General features: G+C 40.1%; 1 protein-coding gene across 2 annotated transcripts in view; it reads left to right on the top strand.

The window, feature by feature from the left end:
• Positions 1-24,257, top strand: part of NR3C1 (nuclear receptor subfamily 3 group C member 1) — a 124,754-nt gene that overhangs the window by 71,263 nt on the left and 29,234 nt on the right. The window contains exon 3 of one of the 2 annotated variants that reach the window (XM_077768855.1): positions 19,455-19,621. In XM_077768855.1, coding sequence (XP_077624981.1) covers positions 19,455-19,621 — 167 coding nt within the window. The remainder of the gene's footprint in view (positions 1-19,454; positions 19,622-24,257) is intronic. The other variant, XM_077768856.1, reaches the window with a different exon arrangement.

The raw sequence follows: 24,257 nt of genomic DNA, 5'->3' as shown, positions 1-24,257 counted from the left end.
GTCGTGTCCACTACCCACTACCATGGCCACCTGGTGTGAGCGCTTCTTGTTTTCGGTCCTCTAAGTTTCCCTTAGTCACTGTTTCTCATTCTTTTCATGTGTAGGGTTTATACTCCATTTGAGAAATCACAAAAAGTTTTACTTTGTTTTGTTTCACTCTTCTGGAGCACCGTAAAAAAAAATTAAAATTTCAAACAGATGTTGTCGACTCCTATTCGTGTGTGCCCGTTTGTCCCCTTTTGTGAGAGCGGTGCCCATTTCTTATTCCTGCTAACTAGGCAAGCTTTTGCCAACCACCTCCATTTAATTTGGAGAGATTGGCCCTAAAGTATAGAAACCAAAATGAACACTCAGGATGTCCAGACAGTCTTAAAATAAGCCCGGTACAGCTCAGCTCATGCATTGATTATCCACCTAACAGTTAACGGTCCACAATATGCCATGTTGTTTTCTGTTCTACAACATGTCTGCTTTTGGTGTTCATGTGGGAGAACCTTTATCAGCAATGGAACTCTCAGTTCGGAGTTGTCAAATATTTATGCTACAAATTAATGGCTCGTCTTTAAAGTATCAATTTTGTGATTGATGGTTTGGCAGATAGATGTTTTGTGTTTTATTTTAAACTGTGCATGAAAATTCTGTTAAAGTCATTGTTACATTGGTTCTCTTTCCCCCCCCACCTTCCTCAAAACCTGGCCATTTCTGAGTTGCTTTATTTGTTTAACTTTGTTGAATTGTGAAGCTGTTTGAAGTGATGATTTCATTGAAAGTAACAAGTCTGAAAACTACTTTGGTATTTTAAACTGAGGACTTTATTTTCAGAAGTCACATTTCTTTTAGACTTTGGAGCTGTCCTTTGAGGGGATGTCAAGTCTGCCGTGGTATTCAGCAGGTTCTGTTTCCTGCACACACAACCGACTGCTTACATAAGAGCTCAACTTTAAAATGCTTTCTTAATGGCCGACTGTTCACATTCTAGTTCTTTGAAGTAAGGGATTTGGTTTCGTTAAAATAATGATTTTTCTAACACTTCTGTGAAAATACAAGCTTTGACAGAGCATTTAAGACAAGTTTGAGAGAATACACTATTGGTTTTGGTTTTCAATCTGCACACTATTTCATAAACAGAAATAGTATTATTTGATCATAAATGTTTATCCATTTCAAAGCTTCCAGAATGCCAGTTTCCCACTGCAACGATAGTTACCGTTTGTTTATCCATTCTCCAAAAAGTGCTGCTTGAGCCCTTAAAATATTTACATTCCAAATATCCCCAAAATTTTACAACAAAAATCATGTCATCACTTGCTTTCAGAGTTTCTTTTCCATTCCTGTATAGTTTCTAAAATGTTAGCAGATTTTAGAAGAAACAGAGGTTACTTTCCTAATGAATACCCTAGAATAAACTAGTCATCTACACTTAGTTGGACTATGAAAAAAATCAAAGCTCACTTGGTTTTTATTGCTAAAGTTAGCAAAAGTGGAACTACATGAAGCTTATGTTGCTCATCACTGTTTTCATGAAATTTTGTTGAGAAAATATATGTATACAAGCATGTTTAAATCAGTGTCCCTATATATTATGTGCACTACCTCAATATGTTACTCGTTTAGTATGTTTTGACTGATTGAATTGTATGATTTACAAAGGGATCTTCCCAATGTAAGGAAAATACAGAATTTAAGCAATTCACATGCATTTTAAAAAATGTGGTCAGCTTTGTTATCTGTATGTGGAGAATGCAAGATAAATAGATCATAAATGGCTATTGGTGAAAAGTACTAATCCTAGATCTAGGATAACTGTTATTTTGGGCCTTACTTGACCTTAGTTTCTGTGAAACAGGGTCTCCAACATTTTAATACTCTAATTTAACCTACATATAGTTAGATAGCCCAGAAGTTATGACTAGTATGCGCTAAAAATATAAAAAGTGGTAGACTTGGAATCCTGAATTCAAATGTAGACTTTGCCTTTCATAGTATTTTATATGGCCCTAGGACTAGTTCTCTACATTTGTGAATCTTAATTTCTGCATCTGTAAAATGGGATTAATGAGATCTTTCAGGATAGCAATGAAGATTATAAACCATGTACATCACAAGTGACAAACACCTAAAAAGTGCTAAATAAATGGTAGCTATTACTATATAACTTGAGTTAAATATATAATTACAGTACTTTAGTGCTCTTAAATTGAATAACTACAGTTTTTTTGGCTCTTTATCTGTCTTTTAAACATTGGTTGATAATTTAATTTACACCCATAATTTATTCTAGCCAATAGATACAAACCTTCCATATATAAAACTGGTAGCATGACTAGCACCTTTCCTAGTTAAGGCAGTGTAATAACAAGTTCCTTTTACTGAAACCAACTCTTATTCATTTGCCAAAGAGTATAATAATTACTATTCATAACATCATATATCCCCAACAGAATACTTGGATGGAGCATTGTCCTGGGACAAAATGAAATATAACTTAAAAAAGTGTAAGGTCTACAATATTTAGGTTAAAACATAATTTCTTTTTTTTAAAATTTTTTTAATGTTTTATTTATTTCTGAGAGAGAGAGAGAGAGAGAGCACGCGAGAGAGAGCGAGAGAGCATGGGCAGGGGAGGGTCAGAGAGAGAGGGAGACACAGAATCTGAAACAGGCTCCAGGCTCTGAGGTGCTGTCAGCACACAGCCCGATGTGGGGCTCGAACCACGAACCACAAGATCATGTCCTGAGTCAAAGTCAGATGCTTAAACAACTGAGCCACCCAGGCACCTAATTTCTTCAAAACTCCTCTAAGGGTAAGAATGGTATTATAAATATACAAAACACTCCTGTTTCTATTATTTTCTTATTTTTCATACATGGTTGTAAATATACAAAGCATTCATTTCTATTTTCATATTTTTTATATTTTGCCAGGTAATTTAGTATTTCATGGCTACTGTGACAGTATCTTAAAATTGAGAATGTGACTATGCTAATTTAAGATTTAAATTAATGCAGTTAGAACCTAAAAAGGTGGAGGTGATGTGGAATTGTTTAAAATTTTAAAAATTGAATTTCAAGAGCACTTGGGTGGCTCAGTCAGTTGAGCCTTTGACTTTGGCTTAGGTCATGATCTCACAGTTTGGGAGTTCTAGCCCTGTGTACTGCTCTGTGCTGACAAGTTAGAGCCTGGAGCCTGCTTTGGATTCTGTGGCTCCCTCTGTCTCTCTGCCCCTCCCTGCTAGTGCTCTGTCTCTGTCTCAGAAATAAATAAACATTTTAAAAAAGTTTTTTAATTGAATTATATGGGCTCCTGGTGGCGCATTCAGTTTAGTGTCCATCGTCTTCATCTCCAGTCATGATCTCACAGTTCATGAAGTCTGAGCTATCAGCACAGAGCCTGGAACCTGCTTCAGATTTTGTGTCTCCCTCTTTCTCTGCCCCTCCTTGCTTGCGCTCTGGCTCTCTCTCTCAAAAATAAATGAATAAACATAGTTTAAAAAATCAAATTATAGTTAGAATACACTATTATGTTAGTTTCAAGTATACAACATAGTGATTTAATGTTTATATACATTATGAACTGATCACCAACTATATCTCGCTGCCATCTGTCACCACACAGAGTTCTTAGAATATTATTAAGTATTTTCTCTATACTGTGCATTGCAGCCCATCTTACTTATAAGTTGAATTTTGTGTCTTCTAATCCCCTTCTCCTATTTTCCCCATCTGCCCACCTCCCTCCCCTCTGTTAACCATCAGATTATTCTCTGTATGAGTCTGATTCTATTGTGTTTGTTCACTGTGGTTTTTAGAGTCTGCGTATAAGTGAAACCATATAATATTTGTCTTTTTTTTTTTTTTTGCTCTGACTTGGTTCACTTAGCATAATAGTCACTAGTGTCATCCATGTTGTTGAAAGTGGCAAGATTCCATTCTTTTTATAGCTGAGTAATATTCCATCATATATACATACATATATCCATTCATCTACCAGTGTATACTTAGGTTGCTCTCCTATCTTGGCTATGGTGAAAAATGGTGCAGTGAACATGGGTATGTCTGTATCTTTTTGAAATAGCATTTTCATTTTTTTTCCTAGATAAATACTCAGAAGTGAAATTGCTGGATCATATGGTAGCTCTGTTTTTAACTTTTAGAGGGAAATCCATACTGTTTTCCACGGTGGCTGCACCATTTTGCATTCCTGACAACTGTGCATCAGGGTTCTCTTTTCTCCACCTCCTCGCCAACACTTCTTATTTCTTGTCTTTTTTAATAGTAGCCAAACTGATAGGTGTAATCAAAACAGATCCATACTGTTTTGATTACAACAGGCTTGTAGTATACTTTGGAATCAGGCAGCAGGATACCTCCAGCTTTGTTCGTCCTCAGGGTTGCTTTAGCTATTTGGGTTTTTTTGTGGTTCCATACAAATTTTAGGATTAGGTGGTACTAGTTATGTAAAAACTGCTATTGGTACTTTGATAGGGATTGCATTGCATTGTTTTGGGTAGTATGGACATTTTAATAATATTAATTCTTCCAATCTGTAAGCACAATATATTTTCCCATTTGTGTCATGTCATATGCAATTTCTTTGGTCAGTGTCTTACAGTTTTCAACGTACAGGTCTTTCACCTCCTTGATTAAATTTGTTCCTAGGTAATTTATTCATTTTGATACAATTATCAATGGAGTTCTCTTATTTTCTGCTCTGAGAAGTATACAGAAATGCAACAGATTTATGTACATTAATTCTGATCCTGTAACTTTATTTAATTCACTTATTATAAGTTCTAATTAGCCTTTTGGTGGAGCCTTTAGGGTTTTCTATAGGTAGTATCATGTTGTCTGCGAATAGTTTTACAGTTTTACTTCTTTTCCAATTTGAATGCCTTTTATTTCTTTTTTCTCATCTAATTAATGTATTTAGGATTTCTAATACTATGTTGAATAGAAGAAGCAGGACTGGGCATCCTTACCCTGTTCCCGATCTTAAAGGAAAGCTTTAAGCTTTTCACTGTTGAGTATGATGCTAGGTGTGGGCTTATCATGTATGGCCTTTTATGTTGAGGTATATTTGCTCTATACACATTTTGTTTGAGAATTTTTATCATAAAGGGATGTTGAATTTTACCAAATAGTTTTTCTGCATCACCTGAGATGATCTTATGATTTTTATCCTTTGTTGTTGTTAATGTGATGTATTATTTGGTTGATTTGCAGACACTGAAAACATCCTTGCGTCCCTGGAGTAATTCCCACTTGGTCATGGTTTATGATCCTTTTAATGGTTTGTTGATATTTTGTTGAGCATTTTGCATCAGTGTTGATCTGGGATACTGGCCTTTAATTTTCCTTTTTTTGCAATGTCTCTGTCTGGTTGTGGTATCAGCATAATGCTTGCTTCACAGAATGAGTTTGGGAGCATTTCTTCCTCTTCAGTATTCTATATGAGTTTGAGAATAGGTATTAACTCTTCTATAAATTTTTGGTAGAATTCACCTGTGTAGCTGTCTTGTCCTGGATTTTTATTTGAACCAGTTATCGAAAAAACTCCCAACAATTTTGTTACTAATGATTGATCTTTTCGAGTTTTCTATTTCTTTTTGGAAGATTGTTTCTAGGAACTTAACGTTTCTTCTAGGCTATCCCACTTGTTGGCATGTGATTGTTTGTAGAACTCTATTATATGATCCTTTGTATTTTTATAGTATCAGTTGTAACATATCCTCTTTCATTTCTGATTTTATTTATTTGGGCCCTCAACTCTTCTATGATGATGCTGGCTAAAAGTCATCAAGTAGGCTGCATGCCCAGCATAGAGCCCAACGTGGGGCTTGAACCTGATATCCAGACCTGAGCTGAGATCAAGAGTTGGACACTTAACCACCTGAGCCACCCAGGCACCCCTCTTTGTTCTTCTCTATTGCCTTTTTGTCCCTGTTTCATTTATTTTCACTCTTCTATTTAATGTATTTTCTTTATTCTGTTAACTTAGAGCTTCATTTGTTTTATTTTTATTTTGTTTCATGCATAAAGTGAGATTGTTTATTTGAAATTTTTCTTCTTGGTGTAGGCCTGATTGCTATATACATTTTAGGTCTGCTTTTGTTGTGATCATAGATTGTGGACTGCTGTATTTCCATTTTCATTTGTCCCAAAATATATTTTATTTCTCCTTGGATTTCTTCTTTGAACCATTGGTTGTTGAGTAGCATGTTGTTCAAACCCATGGGTTTGTGGGGTTTTTGCACTTTTCTTCTTGTAATTAATTGATTTCTAGTTTCCTACCATTGTGAAAAGATGCTTGTTATGATTCAGTCTTTTTAAATTTATTGAGTCTTGTTTTACAGCCTCACAAGTGATCTGTCCTGGAGACTATTCCATGTGAAATTGAAAAGAATATGTATTCTTCTGGTTTTGGATGGAGTGTTCTGTATCTATCTATTAAGCCCATGTGGTCTCATGTGTCATTTAAGGCCAGTGTTTACTTACTGATTTTTGTCTAAGTGATCTATTTATTGATGTAAGTAAGGTGTTAAACTCCATTACCCTTACCAGATTATTGTCAACTTCTCCCTTTATGTCTGTTGATCATTGCTTTGTGTCTTTAGATGACCCTCTGTTGGGTGCACAGATACTTATAAGTGTTACACCTGCTTGTTGGACAAATCCCTTTATCATTACATAATGTCCTTGTCTTTTTTTACACTCCTTGTTTTAAAGTCTGTTTTGTCTGATGTACTATTGCTCCCCTGGCTTTCTTCCCATTTTCATGGAATATTTTTTCCATCCCTTCCCTTTCATTCTATATGTGTCTTCAGATCTGAAGGGAGTCTCTTGTAGGCAGCATACAGATAGGTCTTTAAAAAAAATCCATTCAGCTTCTATGTGTCTTTTGATCAGAGCATTTAGTCCATTTAAGATAGTTACTGATAGGGGCACCTGGGTGGCTCAAGTCAGTTGAGCATCTGACTTCGGCTCAGGTCATGATCTCACAATTGGTGACTTGGAGCCTGGCATCAGGCTGCTGCCATCAGCACAGAGCCTGCTTCAGATCCTCTGTCCTCTCTTTCTGCCCCTCTGTCGCTCGTGCATATTCTCTGTCTCCCTGCCTCTTCCTTCCTCCCTCCTTCCCTCCCCTGCCTCAGAAATAAACATTTAAAAAAAGATAGTTATTGATGAATCTGTGTTTTGGTAGTTCTCTGCTCCTTTCTTCCTCTCTTGCTCTTTCCTTGTGATTTGGTTACTTCCCTTAGTGTTATGTTTGATTTCCTGTGTCTTTTTTTGTGTGTGTACCTATGATAGGTATTTCATTTGTGGTTACCATGAAGTTCATATATAATATCCTGTATATACAGCAGTCTGTTTTAGGTTGATGATCATTTAAGTTCAAGCATGTTCTAAAACACTACCTTTTAATCTCCCTTTTATGTTTTTGATGTCAGACTAAGTACTATAGTCTACATGATTTTACTATTCTTGTCTTTGAACCTTCATGCTAGCTATGGAGCTGGTTGAACCACTACCCTTATGATATGTTTACCTTTACCATTGAGAGGCTTTTTCCCCCCATAATTTCCTTATTTCTAGTTATAGCCTTTTCTTTTCCACTTATAGAAGTCCCTTTAACATTTCCTGCAAGGCCAGTTTGGGTTGATGAATGTCTTTAGCTTTTGCTTGTCTGGAAAACTCCTTATTTCACCTTTAGTTTAGAATGACAATCTTGCCAGGTACAGTATTCTTGGTTGTATTTTTTCCTTTTAGTATTTTGAATACATTAATACCACTCCCTTCTGTCCTGTAAAGTTTATGCTGAAAAATCTGTAGATAGTCTTATACGGGTTCCCTTGTATATAACAAGTTTTCTCTCACCACTTTGAAGATTCTCTTCCTGTAAAGTGTTGTGGTATGAGTCTCTTTGGGTTCACCTCATTTTGGATTGTTAGTTCCTGGACTTAGATATAGGTCTCTTTCACCAGGCTAGGGAAGTTTTCAGCCATTATTTCCTCATTTAGGTTTTATCCCTTTCTCTCTCTCCTTCTAAGCCTCTACAATGCAAATGTTAGTATGTTTGATGTCATCCTAAAGGATAGTTTTAAACTTTCCTGTTTTTTAATTTTTTTTTTCTGTGCTATTTCAATTGAGTGATTTCCACTAAGCTTTCTTCCAGGATCAGTGATCCTTGTTCATTATCTAATATGCTGCTAATTCCTTCTAGTATATTTCTCATTTCAGTGATTCTTCAGTTCTGATTGGTTCTATTTTATGCTTTCTGTTTCTTTGTTGTAATTCTGTGTTTATCCATTCATCTCTTAAGTTTAGGTAATATCTTCATAAGCATTGCTTGGAATTCCTTATTAGGTAGGTTGCTTATCTCTGTTTCATTTAGGCTTTTTTTTCTGAGTTTCTATCTTAGTCTTTTATTTGCAACATACTCCTCTGTCTCCTCATTTTGCTTAGCTCTGTTTCTGTGTGGTAGTAAATCCGTTACACCAGTTAGTCTTAAAGGAGTCGCTTTAATGCAGAAGGTGTCCTGTTGAGCCCAGTAGCCTACAATGCCGCGGTCACCTGACCCGGGTGCCCAAGGACTGATGCCTGGGTGGGCTGTGTACACCCTCCTGTTATGGTGGGTCCCAGTCCACATGGACTCACTGATGTGAGTGCGACTGACTGCAATGCCCAATTGCAGCAGTGCCGCCAGGCTGGTGGGCAGGGCAGGCCTCCTGCATAGCTGGCTGCAACTGTTGTAGGTATTTTAGTTTGCTGGGCTGGCACCCCAGGGCGTGGTGGTTGGGAGGAACTGTGGTATCTGCTGGAGACGTGGGGTGGTAAGCCTCCTGGGAAGGGCTCCAAGTTGGTTGGATGGGGTGAGTTCACAGAGAAACACTGGGGCTAGTTATGGTGCTAGCACAATAGATAGAAATTGTTAGAAATGGTGCCCACCAATGCTGGTCCAGCTTGGTAGAATTGGTAAGACCAAATGGTGCCCACCAGGGCCACTGTCCAGGGGGAATGCTCCAAGTGATCCAGGCCTCTCTGGCACACCCCCCAACATTAGTGAAAGTACTTCTTCGCATGTAAGCCAGGTGTTTTTCAAAGTGCTGTCTCAGCCCTGGGCCTCCACACAAGTGAGAATGCACACATGCTCTTTAAGAGTGAAGTCCCTAGGGCGCCTGGGTGGCTCAGTCAGTTAAAGTCATGACCTGATGTTAGCTCAGGTCACGATCTCACAGTTTGTGTGTTCGAGCCCTGCATCGGGCTTCATGCTGCAAAGCTTGCTTGGGATTCTCTCTCTCCCTTTTTCTCTGCCATGCCCCTATACACATGTTCTCTCTATCATAAAGAAAGAAAGAAACAAACAAACAAACACTTAAAGAAAATAGAGTGGAGTCTCTATTTCCTACTGTCCTCTGGCTCCCTTGGCTATAAACCCCATTGCCTTTCAAAGCCTGTCATTATTGGTGGCATTCGCCTGAGCAGTGGAGACTGGTGTGGGGCTCAGACCCCTCCTTCCTCAGTGAGGGCCTCTGTGGTTGTGATATGCCTCCCACTTGTGGGCCTCCCCACCAAGCATGTGGGTCCTGACTAAGCTGTGTCTGCACCTCCTACATATCTCACCTTGGCTCCCGTCCTTAGTTGTGTATGATCTTTTCTGCTTGTCTTTAGTTCACTCTGAGATACTTGTTCTACTTGTAGGATGCACGTTTTGGTATATCCAAGGGAGGAGATGAGCCCAGGATCCCCTATTCCTCCTGCCTCTCAAATGTCTTAATTATAGGCAATTTCTATTCTGCTGTGATACTAATGATAGGAGAGAGAAAATCAGAAATTATTTTTAATGTTTAACTTTTCCTCAAGATTGTCTACTTGATGACTCAACACAAGTTTTTAAAAACTCTATCAAGCTTGAATGGATATTACCCTGCAGATCCCTGCTAGGCAGCACAGTTAGGAAGGTAAGGAACACGGAATTTGGAATAAGGCAGTGTTGAATTTGCATCCAGGTTGTGATCATGTGACTGTGGCAGACAGATGGCTTAAGTATCATCAGTAAAATGGACTAGGAGGAAGGATTATTTGAGGTCATATATTTATTAAAGTCCCTAGCCATTCAAGGAGCTCAACATATAGAATTAAAATAACACATAACTGGTGTACCCTGTGATCATTACTATGATGGGAGTGTTTTGTGTCATCTCCTAGGAACCTCTGGTCTTAAATTTTTCATCTGCTGCCTCTGTTGCAGATACCCAATAAGTCTTACATCATTTTAAAGACTTCTTTCTTCTGTCCTTTTCAGGGGACAAGTTTCCCATCTTTTTGCTATTAATTCAATACTTAGAATTATTCCTCAAAATTATTTCAGTGGGTGTTTAGAAACCAGGTAGGAAGTGAGAGCATCATCACCAAAACCCGAGGAAAATGCATATAGCAAAAAATAACAAAAAACAAAAACCCTCTCATCTGGTAGATTGGCATGACAGAGAAGCCAAGAAGTCTTCACACTAGTAGAAGAATCTGAGAATTCAAGAATCAACCCTTGACTTTTGACTAAGGTAAGGGAGGAAGTCTGTGGCCATAGATCAAGTTGAGGTTGGTTCCCAGGGTTTTGTTTCTTCCTTTATACTAATATAAATGTGAATAAGGACCCGGCTGCTCTGAATTAGTTTGATTTTACAATCGTCTTTGTAGGGATTTAGGAATTGTACAGAATGAGATAAGCATGAGTTTGTGGATGATTTGAAAATTTAGTCCAACAATACACTGTTGCACTATTTTAAGGCAGCTGTTTTTCCCTATTTTCCTCTATTTGGCAACCCTTACTTGGGCAAAAATCTGGATTTACAGATCCTGATTGGAGGCACGCACAGGGAATTCGCTACCTTTTGTTGTATATCACTGCGACCTCACATGTCAGCCTACAGAGTAGAAGGCATTGGGTTCCTCAGGTTGAAGACCCAAATATACCTCATCTTCTCACTTTTGCTGCTTCATCTTGGCGAGAAAGGTGAGATATCATCTAAGGACACTTTGTGTTGGCATAAAGACTTAGGTTTAAATCCTGACTTTGCTAGTTATTGTGTCACCTTAGGCAAGGCACCTTCTCTAAATCTCGAAAACAGCGCTCACTTGATAGGCTTGTGGAGCAGATGGAAGGGGATAATGTATATAAAGAAAGAGCTTCCACAATAGTTCCTAGTAGTAGCAAAGTGATACCCCTTTTCTGGGTAAATCTCAAACATCTACCATGTTTGCTACCTTATATTCTTTTGTTGAATGGAGAAAGATGTAATGTATTAATAAACTAAATACAGTAATCTATACTGGACTCTGTACAGGATGTTTAGTAATATAACTTTTTTAAAACGTTTTATTTCTGAGAGAGAGAGAAAGACAGCGTGAGCAGGGGAGGGTCAGAGAGAGAGGGAGACACAGAATCGGAAGCAGGCTCCAGGCTCTGAGCTGTCAGCACAGAGCCCGACACAGGGCTCGAACCCACAAACTGTGAGATCATGACCTGAGCTGAAGTCGGAGGCTTAACTGACTGAGCCACCCAGGCGCTCCAGGATGCTAGTAACATAAAAAGCCACCTTACCTAAAAGGAATTATTGATAGAAACCTTCATCAAAAGGTATCATAGGATCACCTGTATTAAGTGCTACATGTCAGTATTTGAGGGAGTCTAGAGGTTGCCATGGAATAGAAAAGCCACCGTGTACACTCCACATTTGTGGGACAGATCTTAGCAAATACCCCCAGGAAACATGTTGTATATAGTAGTCACTTCATAAATATTTATAGAATACAAGATCCCTAAGGTGATAAACCAAATGGCTGGTATAGAGGGGTGGGAAGGCTCATAATTCGAGAAGGAGCCAGAATGTGGACCCTCTTGGGCTTGAACTATACATAGTGGAGGATCCCCAGAGAGTTTATTAAAAAACCTATGATGGACAAAAGTTTTACCAATGTGGGGAATGAACAGAAGGAGAAGCAGTCAGAGCCAGGAGGACTACTTAGTGTAAACCATCTTCGTGGCTAAAGCAAGAGAGAAGACATGCCTTAAGATGATTGCATCCACAGTGGACAGGAAGAAAAAGGGACATAACCATGTTATAGGGAATAATAAATAAGAGTGGAAAAGGAATTGAAATTGGCAACATTTCTGCATTTAAGCCTGAGTTACTAAGCATAAAGAAAGGAACTCAAGTCTTTCTAAGTATGGGAAAAAAAATACTTAGAGATTTGTTCTTTTGTAGTTGGGGTGTACATGAGCAGTGTTTGGACTTCTTAGCATCTCTAGCCAAGTATTTCACAGTAATTACGTTGCAAATTGCAGTAAATGCCCAAAATTCCATAATCAAAAATACTTTAATGTAACATGAAGACAAATATAAACACCATCAGTTTACTACAATTCTAAATTAAACTACAAACCCCAGGTAGACCATAGTTGATAAAGTTTACTTAATCTTGCAAGCTAGATGTACATTACTGAAAACTGCAACAATTCCAGAAGACGCTGGCGCCAGCTTAAACTCAAGTCTACAGCATGATTACAAATAATGATAATAACAATGGCATTGAGCTATGACGACACTGGATGTGACATTGGACTTGACACTGAAGATACCTACTGTATCAAAGTCTGTGAAAAATCAAGTCTTGAAAAGATGGAAAAAAGATTGCAGGCAAGATGTGAGCTCAAAACCACAGCTCCATAGCCATCAGTTTCACCCCTAGATATATAGTGGGATATGCATTAGAAGAAGGTAGTGAGCATATCCTTGTCTCAAACCTGTTCTTGAATTCTTCAGAGATGTGGCATTCCTAAATCCGTATGTACCAAACCACAATTACCCTTGTGTGCTCTCAAGAAGTGAACACACCTTACTCCACAACATCAGTACTTGTTAAAATTCATGTCCCCTAATGCAAGCCTGAGCAAACAGAGCTGAGAACTTGCAGCCTAAGATTTCCAGTTAGCTAACACAGTGTCCAGACTGAGGACTGATCCTTCCCAAGAGAAAGATATACGTTTCTTCTATGAAACATGTTAGATAAGACTTTACGAAACAAGCATAGATAAGGTGACCATATTCTCTCTTCATATAAATAAACACACAGGACCAAAGAAGACTTTTAGAGTCGCACGTGTATTCTTCACTACCTATACCCCCAGTGCCAACTTGGGAAATAGGGACAAGTTCTTGGAGTTAATTGATTGAAGACCCTTCATTTTGCAGACAGAAACTAAGCCCAGAGATATTAAGAGCCAGGCCCTGGGTGTCTCAGAGATGTGAAAAAGGCATTTCCTCCTTCATTCACCCTTTACTGGAAATGTTCCTGCTTTATTGCAGTAGAGTTTGTGTTTGCTATACCCTTTGCCCTAAGATGAGTCTGGATAAATGATGCATGGTTTGAGGGAACTGTCTTAATATGCACCCAAAGCTAAACCAAGTAGAAACCTCCCTTAACGAATGCACAGCAAAGAGAATAATCAGTGTTTCTTCACCTCATTCAAGAACCTGTGTTCTGGTAGAACCATTTAACAGAAATATCATGAAAGCCTTCTCCCAGAGTATTTTTCTGTTTGATTTAAAAACTATTCCGTAGCTTATTATCAAACAAATCAGTAATTCTTTAGCTAATGCAGCGATAAATGGGCAGTCAAAAACTATAATCACGTGGTGTGTGCAGCTGAGTATTTACATTCTGTCTAATGAAAAAAGATAAGAAAAATGCAGGTGACTTTAATGTGTAAAAGCTACCTTTTAGGGCTAGCCCTAGAGGGACAAATAAATTACTGACTCAAAGTAGTCACTAGACCTCTGTAAGTCCCTGCTGTCAGCTCTGTTTTGAATCTCTTTTTGAACTCTTCTTGAGTCAAAGAAAATTTAAGGCTGCTTCATTAGAGTCCTTGCTCCCCTTAAAGTAGTTCAAAGGTTTTTAAATCTGTTTCTGGTCCTTGTTAAATTGTTTTCTTCTCTGTGTCGCTTAAAGCTTTATATATATAGTAAGGGTTCCTAACCTCAGCATTATTGACAGTTGAAGCTGGGTAACTCTTTGTCATGGGGGATTGTCCTGCGTACCTGTGGGATGGGGGTGGACCAGCACTTTAGTCTTTTCTCACTAGATGTCAGCAGCATTTCCTCAGTTGTGCCAATCACAGATGTCTCCACCCATTGCAGAGTGTTCCCCAGCCACCCATCTACATTGCACCTCCCCCTCCTCAGGGAGCAAAGAACCACTGGTTTATGGTATTTGGCCAATAAGAAAACACCTGTTCCATGTGTACTTGGTAAAAATTAATCCAGTTTTATTTTCAGGATTTTTCCCCCATATTAATTGTACTTGTTTTCTGAGGTGATACTCTTTTTGTCCCCCCCCCCACACACAATAAATTCCTTGCATTTCATTGAAAAGTTTATTTAATTCACTTAGCTTGAGGTGAATTAGCTTGAGCTTCATCTCTGCTTCTTTGTCTTTGGGAGAAAGTCTCTACTAAGCAATACTGTATCATCTTGCCAGGTACATTACAGTCCCCATTTAGAAAGAGGGCAATTGAGATTTAAAGAGATTAAAAGGTCACCAAGCTACTATACTGCAGTTAGGTTATGAGTTCTAGCTTGTCTGACTTAGACTCCTCACTATTCTCTGTAACAGCAATTCTCAAAATGTAGTCCATGGACCAAGGGAATCCCCAGGACCCTTCCAGAAGTACATTCATAAAAATATACAGTCTTCATTTTCCTTTCTCACTGTGTTGACATTTGCACTGATGGTACAAAAGTAATGATGAGTAAAATTGTTGGCGTCTAAGGGTGCAGCAGTCCATGTATTCACTGCCTTGCACTCCCATTTAAAGAAAGCCATTTCCACTTAAGAAATCCTTGAGGGATGCCTGGGTGGCTCAGTCAGTTGAGCATCCAGCTCTTGGTTTCTGCTCAGGTCACTATCTCATGGTTTGTGGGTTTGAGCCCTATGTCAGCCTCTGTGCTGACAGCAAGGAGCCTGCTTGATCTATTCTCTCTCTCTCTCTCTCTCTTTCTCTCTCAATTTTTTTTTTAAAAAGTTTTTTAAAAAAGATATTCTTGAGGAAGCAAAATAGAATTCTTTTAAGTCTCCACCTTTGGCAATCCCCTCTTACTCTCTGTGTGACAACATGAGAATATGCATAAAGCTTATTATGTGCTTATGCTGCCCATAGCACTTAGGCTTGTGTCAAAAAGCAGTAGGTGTAAGACTGCTGATGTTGCGCACTGAACAAGCCTTTTTCGTGACATACCATGGATAAACTATGGTTTTGAGCCTTTGGTGTTTGGCAGATGGTTTCTCAAAAATGACTGAAGTGAGCTTATCACTTCAAGGAAGACAATTTAGAACTTGGAAAGACTTATATCTGCCACTGTGAGCTTGATAGATGTGACTGTTCCATTGTATAATATAACTATAATTTACTAACTGAGTAAACCAGTATTTTCCAAATGACTAATGCAGGATAGTACAAAACCATCTATGGGTAAAAGAGCCGTTCTAACTTCAAGATGGACAGATGGATTTTAATGTAACACTGTTTCAAAACATTCACTGATAGGGTTTCAGATTCTACACTGCAATACTGACCTTTAAAAAACCAAAATGTCAAAAAAAACCCCACCCAAATGTCAAGTTTTGGGGTAGAATCACAAAGAATATCTACAATTACCTGAACTCAAGCTCTTGGCAGCCCATTAACCCTCCGCTGGCTCAGAGGGAAGGGTATTTATGGTACTTCTCTTTACCTCAATCCTCCAGGTGACCCCATGTCACAGGGGGTACATAAAAATATTCACAAAGTTTCAGGGATCATTATTTAAGTGATGTATTCCACGCATAGTGTAGTAAGACTCCCATATACGAAATGACTTCTGTATCGTCACAGGGCCTGATATTCCGGTGTCAAGAGCATGTGCTAAATGAAAGGATGTCATTTACCTGCACATTTTATGAGCTCCTCAGGGTGTGGGATGAATACTCACAATCCATCCATAACTGCCCCTCCGAGAGCTACCTCTCAGCACTTGCTTTTCTTGTAGAACTCAACAGAAAAACCCAGCTTTGCATGTGTGGTCTTTTTTTTTTCTTTCTCTCATGTGAACTCCATAGCTCAGGAATAAGCTGGTGCTGAGCATGCCCTCCCCTGTAAATGGGAAACCGCGTTTGTGTATTCGCTTGGAACAAGGCATATGTTCCCAAGTCTTCAACATAGTTCAGAATAGAACCTGTTACCGTCTTCCAAGTTTGGCGCAGCTGTCAGCACACACTGATCAAAGACCCCAGACTTTTCAGCTTTTCCATTCATAAGGTATAAATCACACTCTTCCTCCTGTGTGCTTTCTTTTTCTTTCTGTCATGTATTTGCCACGTATCCGAATCAAAAGATGGTGATTCCAGATGGTTTTCCTTTGTCGTTCTAGCAGTTGGGGTGACCTGTAGCCCTTCGGTTGTATCACAGGGTCACGCTTACGGTTGTAAACTTTGTCGTACTCTTGCGTGTTTCCCAGTGGTGTTTGTCCTAGGCCATCCTAGTCCTCGTGTTTGCGTGGCAAAACTGGATTTTTTCCCACCGATGTCCGTGGTACCCTGGGCAGTGTTCCATGTACTCCGTTCTTATCTGATGGAGCCTAGAATGACTGAAGGGATTTCAAAAGGCTGACTTAAATTACAGATTCTTAGCTACACTTGCATCCGTCCATTTGTTCATTTAATTTTTAGCTCCCTGTTGCCCTCTGTAGCTTACCGTTGAGTGGCCCGAATGCTTTTTGCCTATGCTCTAATTTATAAGCTAGAATTTGGGAATACCGTCCTGGGTTTTAGACTGAACACTAACTTTGTACTTACATAATGCTTACATAATGCTTTTTCATAAAATCTCCAGTTTTTCTGAAACAGGAAAGGAGGAACGTGTGTTGAGTGCTTGCTCTCTGCAGGAATTATGTGCTACGTTGGATGGGCATTCTCCTGTTTGCACAGCACACACACAGCTGAGGCTCACAGTGGTGGACACCAGCCCAGGGTCACACAGGCTTTCCATGGGGACAGCAGGGATCTGAAGCACATCAGTTTGACTGCAAACAGGCCCCCTGATCACCTTCCTCCTCCTGCGTTGGCCTCATCTGAGAGTGATACTGTCTTCTCACAGGTCTGGTGAGAGGCTAGACGAAATTTAACTCAAGAAAGTGTTTCATGGCCACAAAGTCCAGGCACTGTTTTACGGCACTTTCCTTTATTGATTGCACTTTGCATTTTTTACCAACTGAAGGTTTGTGCCAACCTTAATTCAAGCAACCCTGTCAGCACCATTTATCCGACAGCATTTGCTCATTATGGGTGTGTCTGTGTCACATTTTGGTAATTCTCCTCATATTTCATTTTTTTCATTATTATCATTGTTAGGGTCTTCTGTGATTTTGACTCCCCAAAAACGCAGATGAAATATTTTTAAATTAAGGTATATACATTCTTTTTTAGATATAAAGCTCTTACAGATTTTAACAAACTGCAAAATAGTATAAATATCACTTTTAGATGCACTGGGAAACCAAAATAGTCATGTGACTTGCTATACTGCAATGTTCACATTATTGCTGACTATGGTACGGATCCAAACCTGCAGGATCACTGAGGTATGGCTTTACTACAAAGTCCCATTAAAAAAAAATTTTAATACATACATATGCATATGTTTTTGTGTGTATTGTATACAAATAAATACATATAATTGGTGGAGGAAACATTACAGAAGTAACCTTTCAAATCTTTAAATATTATACTCATTTTCCATAAACAACTGGTTGGTCCCTAAAAATAGATGTCAGATGACAGAGATGGGCTGAGCAGGAATAGGCGCATCTTCAGGCCAGAAGCCAAGGAAGTTTTTGCTTCCCTGACACATTGCTCTGTTCACTCACGCCAAGACCTTCCTATCTTTCTGTAAAAGTGCGGCCCAGAGCAGCTCCTCCGCATTAGTCACAAGCTTCCATTCATCATGGGTGGCTCACGCCAGACCTCCAGCGGGGTCATTTCAGGCCACCCTCTCCCATCGTCTGCCATCCCCCACCTAGCAGGGAATCAATAACTTGTGATACGGAAGCATCCAGAAGTTCGTGGCCGCCTTCAGAGAGCACGTGAAACCCTGAGGCCTATTCCCGGAACTGGGGTGATGGCAGCGCTGTCCATCTGACAAAGCCTCTTGGACAGAGGACTGGCAAGGTGCGCTCACTTCATCTGAGGACAGGATTTAGGGGAGCGTTGTGCTTGCTGCAGTGTTTCAAAACAAATTGGGAAGGGAGTATCTTTAGACACTGCAACAGCACTCGCTGCGGCGAGAAGTCTGCAGAATGAAACACGAGAGCGGGTGGAAGAAGCAGATTCTCCTCCTTTTTCTTGAGGCTGTACCTTGCCTGAGTGTGGAGGGCAGAAGGGTCCTTCCTCTTGAAAGCCCACTGCCCTTTTTGGTTCTTGGTGTGAGCCACACAGGAAGGTAACACAGTGATGTTTTGTGTCAGTCGTTGCAGGCCATAATAAGAAACTGGTCCAGCCTGGATGGCATTGGGAATGAAAGGTGTAGGCCCAAACTCGAATACTTTACAAAGTTTTGACTAGCGGAGGACATGGGTAGAGATATAATGAGACTGGACTGAGTTTAGAGAAAGGCCTGCACAAGATCTTAAAATTACAAAAATTAAATAGAGGTCCTAAGCAATTAAAGGGGTAGGAGGCATTTTCTTGAGGTGATGGATGTATACTATCACTTGATCATGGTGGGAGTTGCACTGCTATCCATTTAGCCAAACTCATTGGCCATTCACGTACAAATGGTGAATGGTATGGAAGTGACCCCTTTACACAGGTGATTATGAATATAAACAAACCCTACACAACTAAAAATGATAGTTTCAAAGTGAAGCATAGATTCATCATTCTTTTTAGGGAATACTTGAAATTACCTCACTCTTGGAGCACCTGGGTGGCTTAGTCAGTTAAGCATCCGACTTCAGCTCAGGTCACGACCTCACAACTGGTGGGTTCATGCCCTGCATCGGGCTCCATGCTGACAGCTCAGAGCCTGGAGCCTGCTTCAGGTACTGTGTCTCCCTCTCTCTCTCTGCCCCTTCCCCACTCACACTCTGCTTCTCTCTCCCCCGAATAGATAACTAGTTAAAAATTCAAAAAAAAAAAAAAAGAAAGAAAGAAAGAAATTGCCTCAGTCTTAATTTTGTCTAAAAGAAAAATAAAACATTATTTGAATATATGTGAAAAGGCTGTTGTAATGCTTGCTAGTACTTGAAGCCAGAGTTCACTGTGAACATGCTCACTGGGAAGTGAGAAGGTAAGAGGGCCGTATTTTGATATTTGTTTGACGGTCACGACCGTTAAATCCTGACCCTACTTTCTCTCCTCCTTCAGCCCTGGAATGAGACCGGATGTAAGCTCTCCTCCATCCAGCTCTGCAGCGGCAACGGGACCACCCCCCAAACTCTGCCTTGTGTGCTCTGATGAAGCTTCGGGGTGTCACTACGGAGTCTTGACTTGTGGAAGCTGTAAAGTATTCTTCAAAAGAGCAGTGGAAGGTAGTGTGTGTTTTGAAGAGTTTTGTTTTTCCTCTACTTGGTTCTTGTCTCTCAAGGTGGATTGTGAAGTTTCTAGTATATGTGAACCTCATTAAGGCTGGAAGTCAGTAAAGACAGGTGGCAGGGGGTGGGGGTTTGCTCATTGGCCTTCTAAATGGAAAGATTTTAAAAAGCAACACAAAAACCATAAGAGATCCTTAAATACAGAGAACGAACTGAGGGGTGCTGGAGGGGAGGTGGGGGGCAGGATGGGCTAAACGTGTGATGGACATTAAGGAGGGCACTTGTTGGGATGAGCACTGGGTGCTATGGGTGTTATATGTAAGACATGAGTCACTGAGTTCTACTTCTGAATCCAGGACTACGCTGTATGTTACCTAACCTGAATAAAACAACAACACAAGCAGAACTAGAATAAAATAGAAAAGTATAAAGTAAGGGGAGGGAGTTTGGTCAGATAACAGCAGGTAGCATAAGAAAGTGCTGTCATGTCATGTGAAATGGTGCTGTTATGTTACTGCCCAAACCTAATGTTCATTGTGTGAGAATCGTGGGCTTTAGCTCCCATGAAGTAGTGGGTTTTGCAACTACCAACTATTCCAGTCTGACCAAAACTGAGGGTCAGTAAGAACTATGAGGGGGAAAAGTATCTGGGTGGGTTTTTCTTCCTGTTGAGCCAGGCACTGTGCTAAGTGGTATGAAGTCACCGTAACACCTGGTCCATACCCTCTGGGTGGTCACGGTCTGCTTGCAGTGAGAGAGTTCAGGGGCGCCTGGGTGGCTTAGTCGGTTAAGCGTCCGACTTTCGCTCAGGTCATGATCTCGCGGTTCGTGGGTTCGCGCCCCGTGTCGGGCTCTGTGCTGACTGCCAGCTCAGAGCCTGTTTCAGTCTGTGACTCCCTCTCTCTCTGACCCTCCCCTGCTCACCTTGAAGTGAGAGAGTTCACAGTTTCCAGGTATGGAGGTTGTAGTAAGAGGTAAGTGTAAATGGCCTGAGGAGATTGAGAAAGAAGGTACTGTAGGAAAGCTGATTTCGCTCTATGAATACTAATAAAAACTTTACCCTGGTTATGGATTCAGCCTGCTGACAAGGGCAATCACTCCTTAAACAAAGAGAAGTTCGTTCCATAGCAAATTAGTATTGGAAATTACCCTAAAATCCTCTTGGGGAAAAATCGTGCACTGTAGTTATTTATAAAGCAGTTTGAAGGCATGGAGGAGGGAGGGCACTTGTGGAGATGAACACTGGGTGTTATGTGAAACCAACTTGACAATAAACTATTTAAGAAAAAAAAAAAGGCAGTTTGAAGGCAGTGTGGCCTGAATGGATTACCTAAAGCTCTGAGTATATTAATTTTTAAAGAAGTGTAATTATCCATTCACAGTATTAGAAAGATTATTATTATTATTTGCCTAGAGTTCTGTTTGCATATCCTTTAGAGGTAGATGAGTCATTTTCTTTTGTTTGGATTACTTTTTAATCCGTGAGCAAACTATGAAATTCCTCCTGTTATGCCACATGGAGCACAGGGAGGCAGCCTGTGACCAGGTAGGAGCCCTCAGCTAGTGGGCAGTTGTAAGGAAAGCCCACCCCTGCGCCCCCCAGTGACTCTAACAAAGTAGACCTTGTTCACCACAGAGCCAAGAGAATGAAGCCTTTTCTTGTCTGCCCTCATTTCAGCACTTTTTTTGTAATGTTTTTATTTCTGATAATAGGAGAGAGAGTTCGAGCATGAGCAGGGGAGGGACAGAGAGAGAGAAAGAGAGAGAGACAGAATGTGAAGCAGGCTCTGAGCTGTCCGCACAGAGCCAGACGTGGGGCTCAAACCCAGGAACCGCAAGATCATGACCTGAGCCGACATCGGAATCTTAACCGACTGAGCCACCCAGGTGCCCCTGTTTCAGCACTTTCTTAACTCCTGAGTTATATTCATAATACAGATGCAGTGATAGTAATACAATATACTGGCAAATTAATTTCTGCAAGTGAAATTCAGAAAGAGACTGTGGAACCTTAGAACAAAAAAAATGGGTATTTAAAAAAATAATTAAAATGGAGGAGAATGAAAAATTGTTTAAAACAGGACTATAAATTTAAATGCCTACAAGGACCAAATATGTGTCCTTCTGGCAAATAAAAGACATTTGGGACAAGGAAGGTTAGAGAGCACAAGCTTACCTGAAAGCTTTCAATACCCTTTAAAAAAAAAAAAAGAATAAAAGCTAAACATAACTCCCCAATAAAATATCATTGTAGGCCATATGCCCTCGGGGCTTACCCCCGGCTTTAGAATTAAATTCTTATACTTGTTTTCATAGAATATGAGTTATACGATTTCAAAATGCTTATTTAGCCTTTAAGTATTTCAGTTAAGTATGATGGCTTGATTACATAATTAGTAGGGAAAAGTTTAACTGTGGACTATGTTAAGTAAATCCTGTACTTGGACTTTCATTTTCTCTAATGTCCCTTCCAGCTCTAAAATTCTATAATCCTTTGACAGCCTCACTCGGTGCAGTTCTACTTTTCCTCTCTAGACAGGATGGAGGTTTCATTACAGAGATGTAGTTTACAAGGTCTGTATACACTTAGTAGTCCATTTTCAGCACCTGCTGGAAATAATAGGTTACCTCCCCCCAAATTGGCATAGGATAAATACCCAAACATTCAGCAATTTTTAATAAGTTTTACTTATTACTTATCCATACAACCCAGATTGAGGATAGATATTTTGAATTTTTTAACTCAGTATTCTGGGAGTTCCTTTTCTGCATACAGAAGGAAACTTTGGGTAGCTTCACATCTTTTCATGTATACAAGTTCAGTGATTCCATCCCCCTCCCACCAAGTCCCTTTTTACTGTGTCCCTTGTACACAGTACATGTAATCTTTGTTGGTGGGTCATAATGGTGATAGGTGTCCACTACCCTTAATGTCCCATGTGCCAAGGATTATGTTTTAAGTACATCATACCATCGAATTAAGGGCTCTATGAGCTCTTAGATGCTGTTGTGATCCTATTTGATAGACCAGGAAACTGAGGCTGAGAGTTTAAGTGGCAGAGCTGGGATTCCAACACAGCTGACTCCAAACAGGTTCCTCACCTCAATACTACACTGACACCCCGAGAGTGTATGACAAAAGTTTTGTCATCTGGGAAAGTTTATAATCTAGTTAGATACAGAGGTGATAGTAGTCACAAGGGAGTTAATTAACAGCTAGCATTTATAGAGTGCTTACCATGCGGTAGGCACTGTTTGTAAGAGGCTTCTACACCACTGCCTTCAATCCTTGCAGAAGCCCAGCATGATAGGTGCCACTTTTCCATCGTTGCAGATGGGGAAACAAGGGCTGAGAAAAGTTAATAAGTGTTACTGAGATCACACAGCTCGGAAACAGAGCTGCAGTTCAGATCAAGGACTTGCTGGCGCTCACCGGTGCACTTCCCACCACACCACACGGTGTTTGAGAGCAGGTAAAGAAAGAAGCTCAAGGGCCAACGGGGTGGCTCAGGGAATTAAGCTTCCAACTTATGCTCAGGTCATGATCTCATGGTTCTGGAGTTTGAGCCCTGCTTCGGGCTCTGTGCTGACAGCTCAGAGCCTGGAGCCTGCCTCAGATTGTGTCTGCCTCTCTCTCTGCCCCTCCCCCGCTTGTGTTCTGTCTCTCTGTCTCTCAAAAATGAATAAACGTTACATTTTTTTTTTTTTACCTGCTTCAACTGTGGACAAATATGTTGTTCCTACTTTTGCTTTAAAGAGGTTACAGCTACTGCATTGGTGCTACCATTCCATGTCTCAGAGAGAAGCTAGGAAACTTAGACAATGCAGAAAAGTGTGGAAATAGCTGGTACAGGCATTGGGCAGTAGGCAGGGGAGCAGCTCTGGACCAAAGCTCAACTCTAGGCCGTTGGTCAGCCCAGTGGCCTGCTCCTCAGAAAGAATTGAACCTGATATAGCTAACCATCTACGCAAAACGCACACTTCATAGCACTGTGATTTATCCTCTTATGAAGAAGGGAGTGTGGTTTGTTTCCATCCAAGTAGTAAGCAGTTCCAGGTAGAAAGGATCTTTTCCCAGAAATCAGAACAAGGTATATTCAACCTAGTGAATTAATAATTGTGATTTTCCTCTTTTCTCTGAATGTGATTTCTTTTGGCGAAGAGAAATGCCCTGTGGTCCTGTGCACACCATCCCCTCTAGTGTAAGGTTCATGGGCTCTGAGTTAGCTAGTGTTTCTTCAGCTACAGTGGTGTTGTGCAGGGGGCTCCTTTCAGTTTCTGCCAGGCCAGCAGATCCTGAGATAGTTTTCTTCAACACTCAGTAGTCAGATTAAAAGAAAACTACCAGAATGTGCCTTTCGGGGTGGGTAAGGGTATCAGTTTTTTCCTTTTAAATTTTTTTGCCAGGTGAAAACTGCACTTGTACCTCTTACCACATTATTAAATCCTAGGTGCTAGAAGATTGTAGACAGTGACAGTCTTAAGTACTTGGAGTTGGTGGTGGATTTAAGAACTGTTACATGCCAAAAGCCTGTGACGTAATGAACAAATATCTGGAAGATCTTTATATGGTAGTTTGTTTTCCAGGTGTGTGATTTCACTAACGAGTTGCTGGCAGCCTTAACATTCAAGATTA

The sequence above is a fragment of the Crocuta crocuta genome, unplaced genomic scaffold, assembly GCF_008692635.1.
Source record: "Crocuta crocuta isolate KB4526 unplaced genomic scaffold, BGI_CrCroc_1.0 scaffold64, whole genome shotgun sequence".
NCBI classification, from domain to species: domain Eukaryota; kingdom Metazoa; phylum Chordata; class Mammalia; order Carnivora; family Hyaenidae; genus Crocuta; species Crocuta crocuta.
This window is presented reverse-complemented; position numbering and strand designations above follow the sequence as displayed.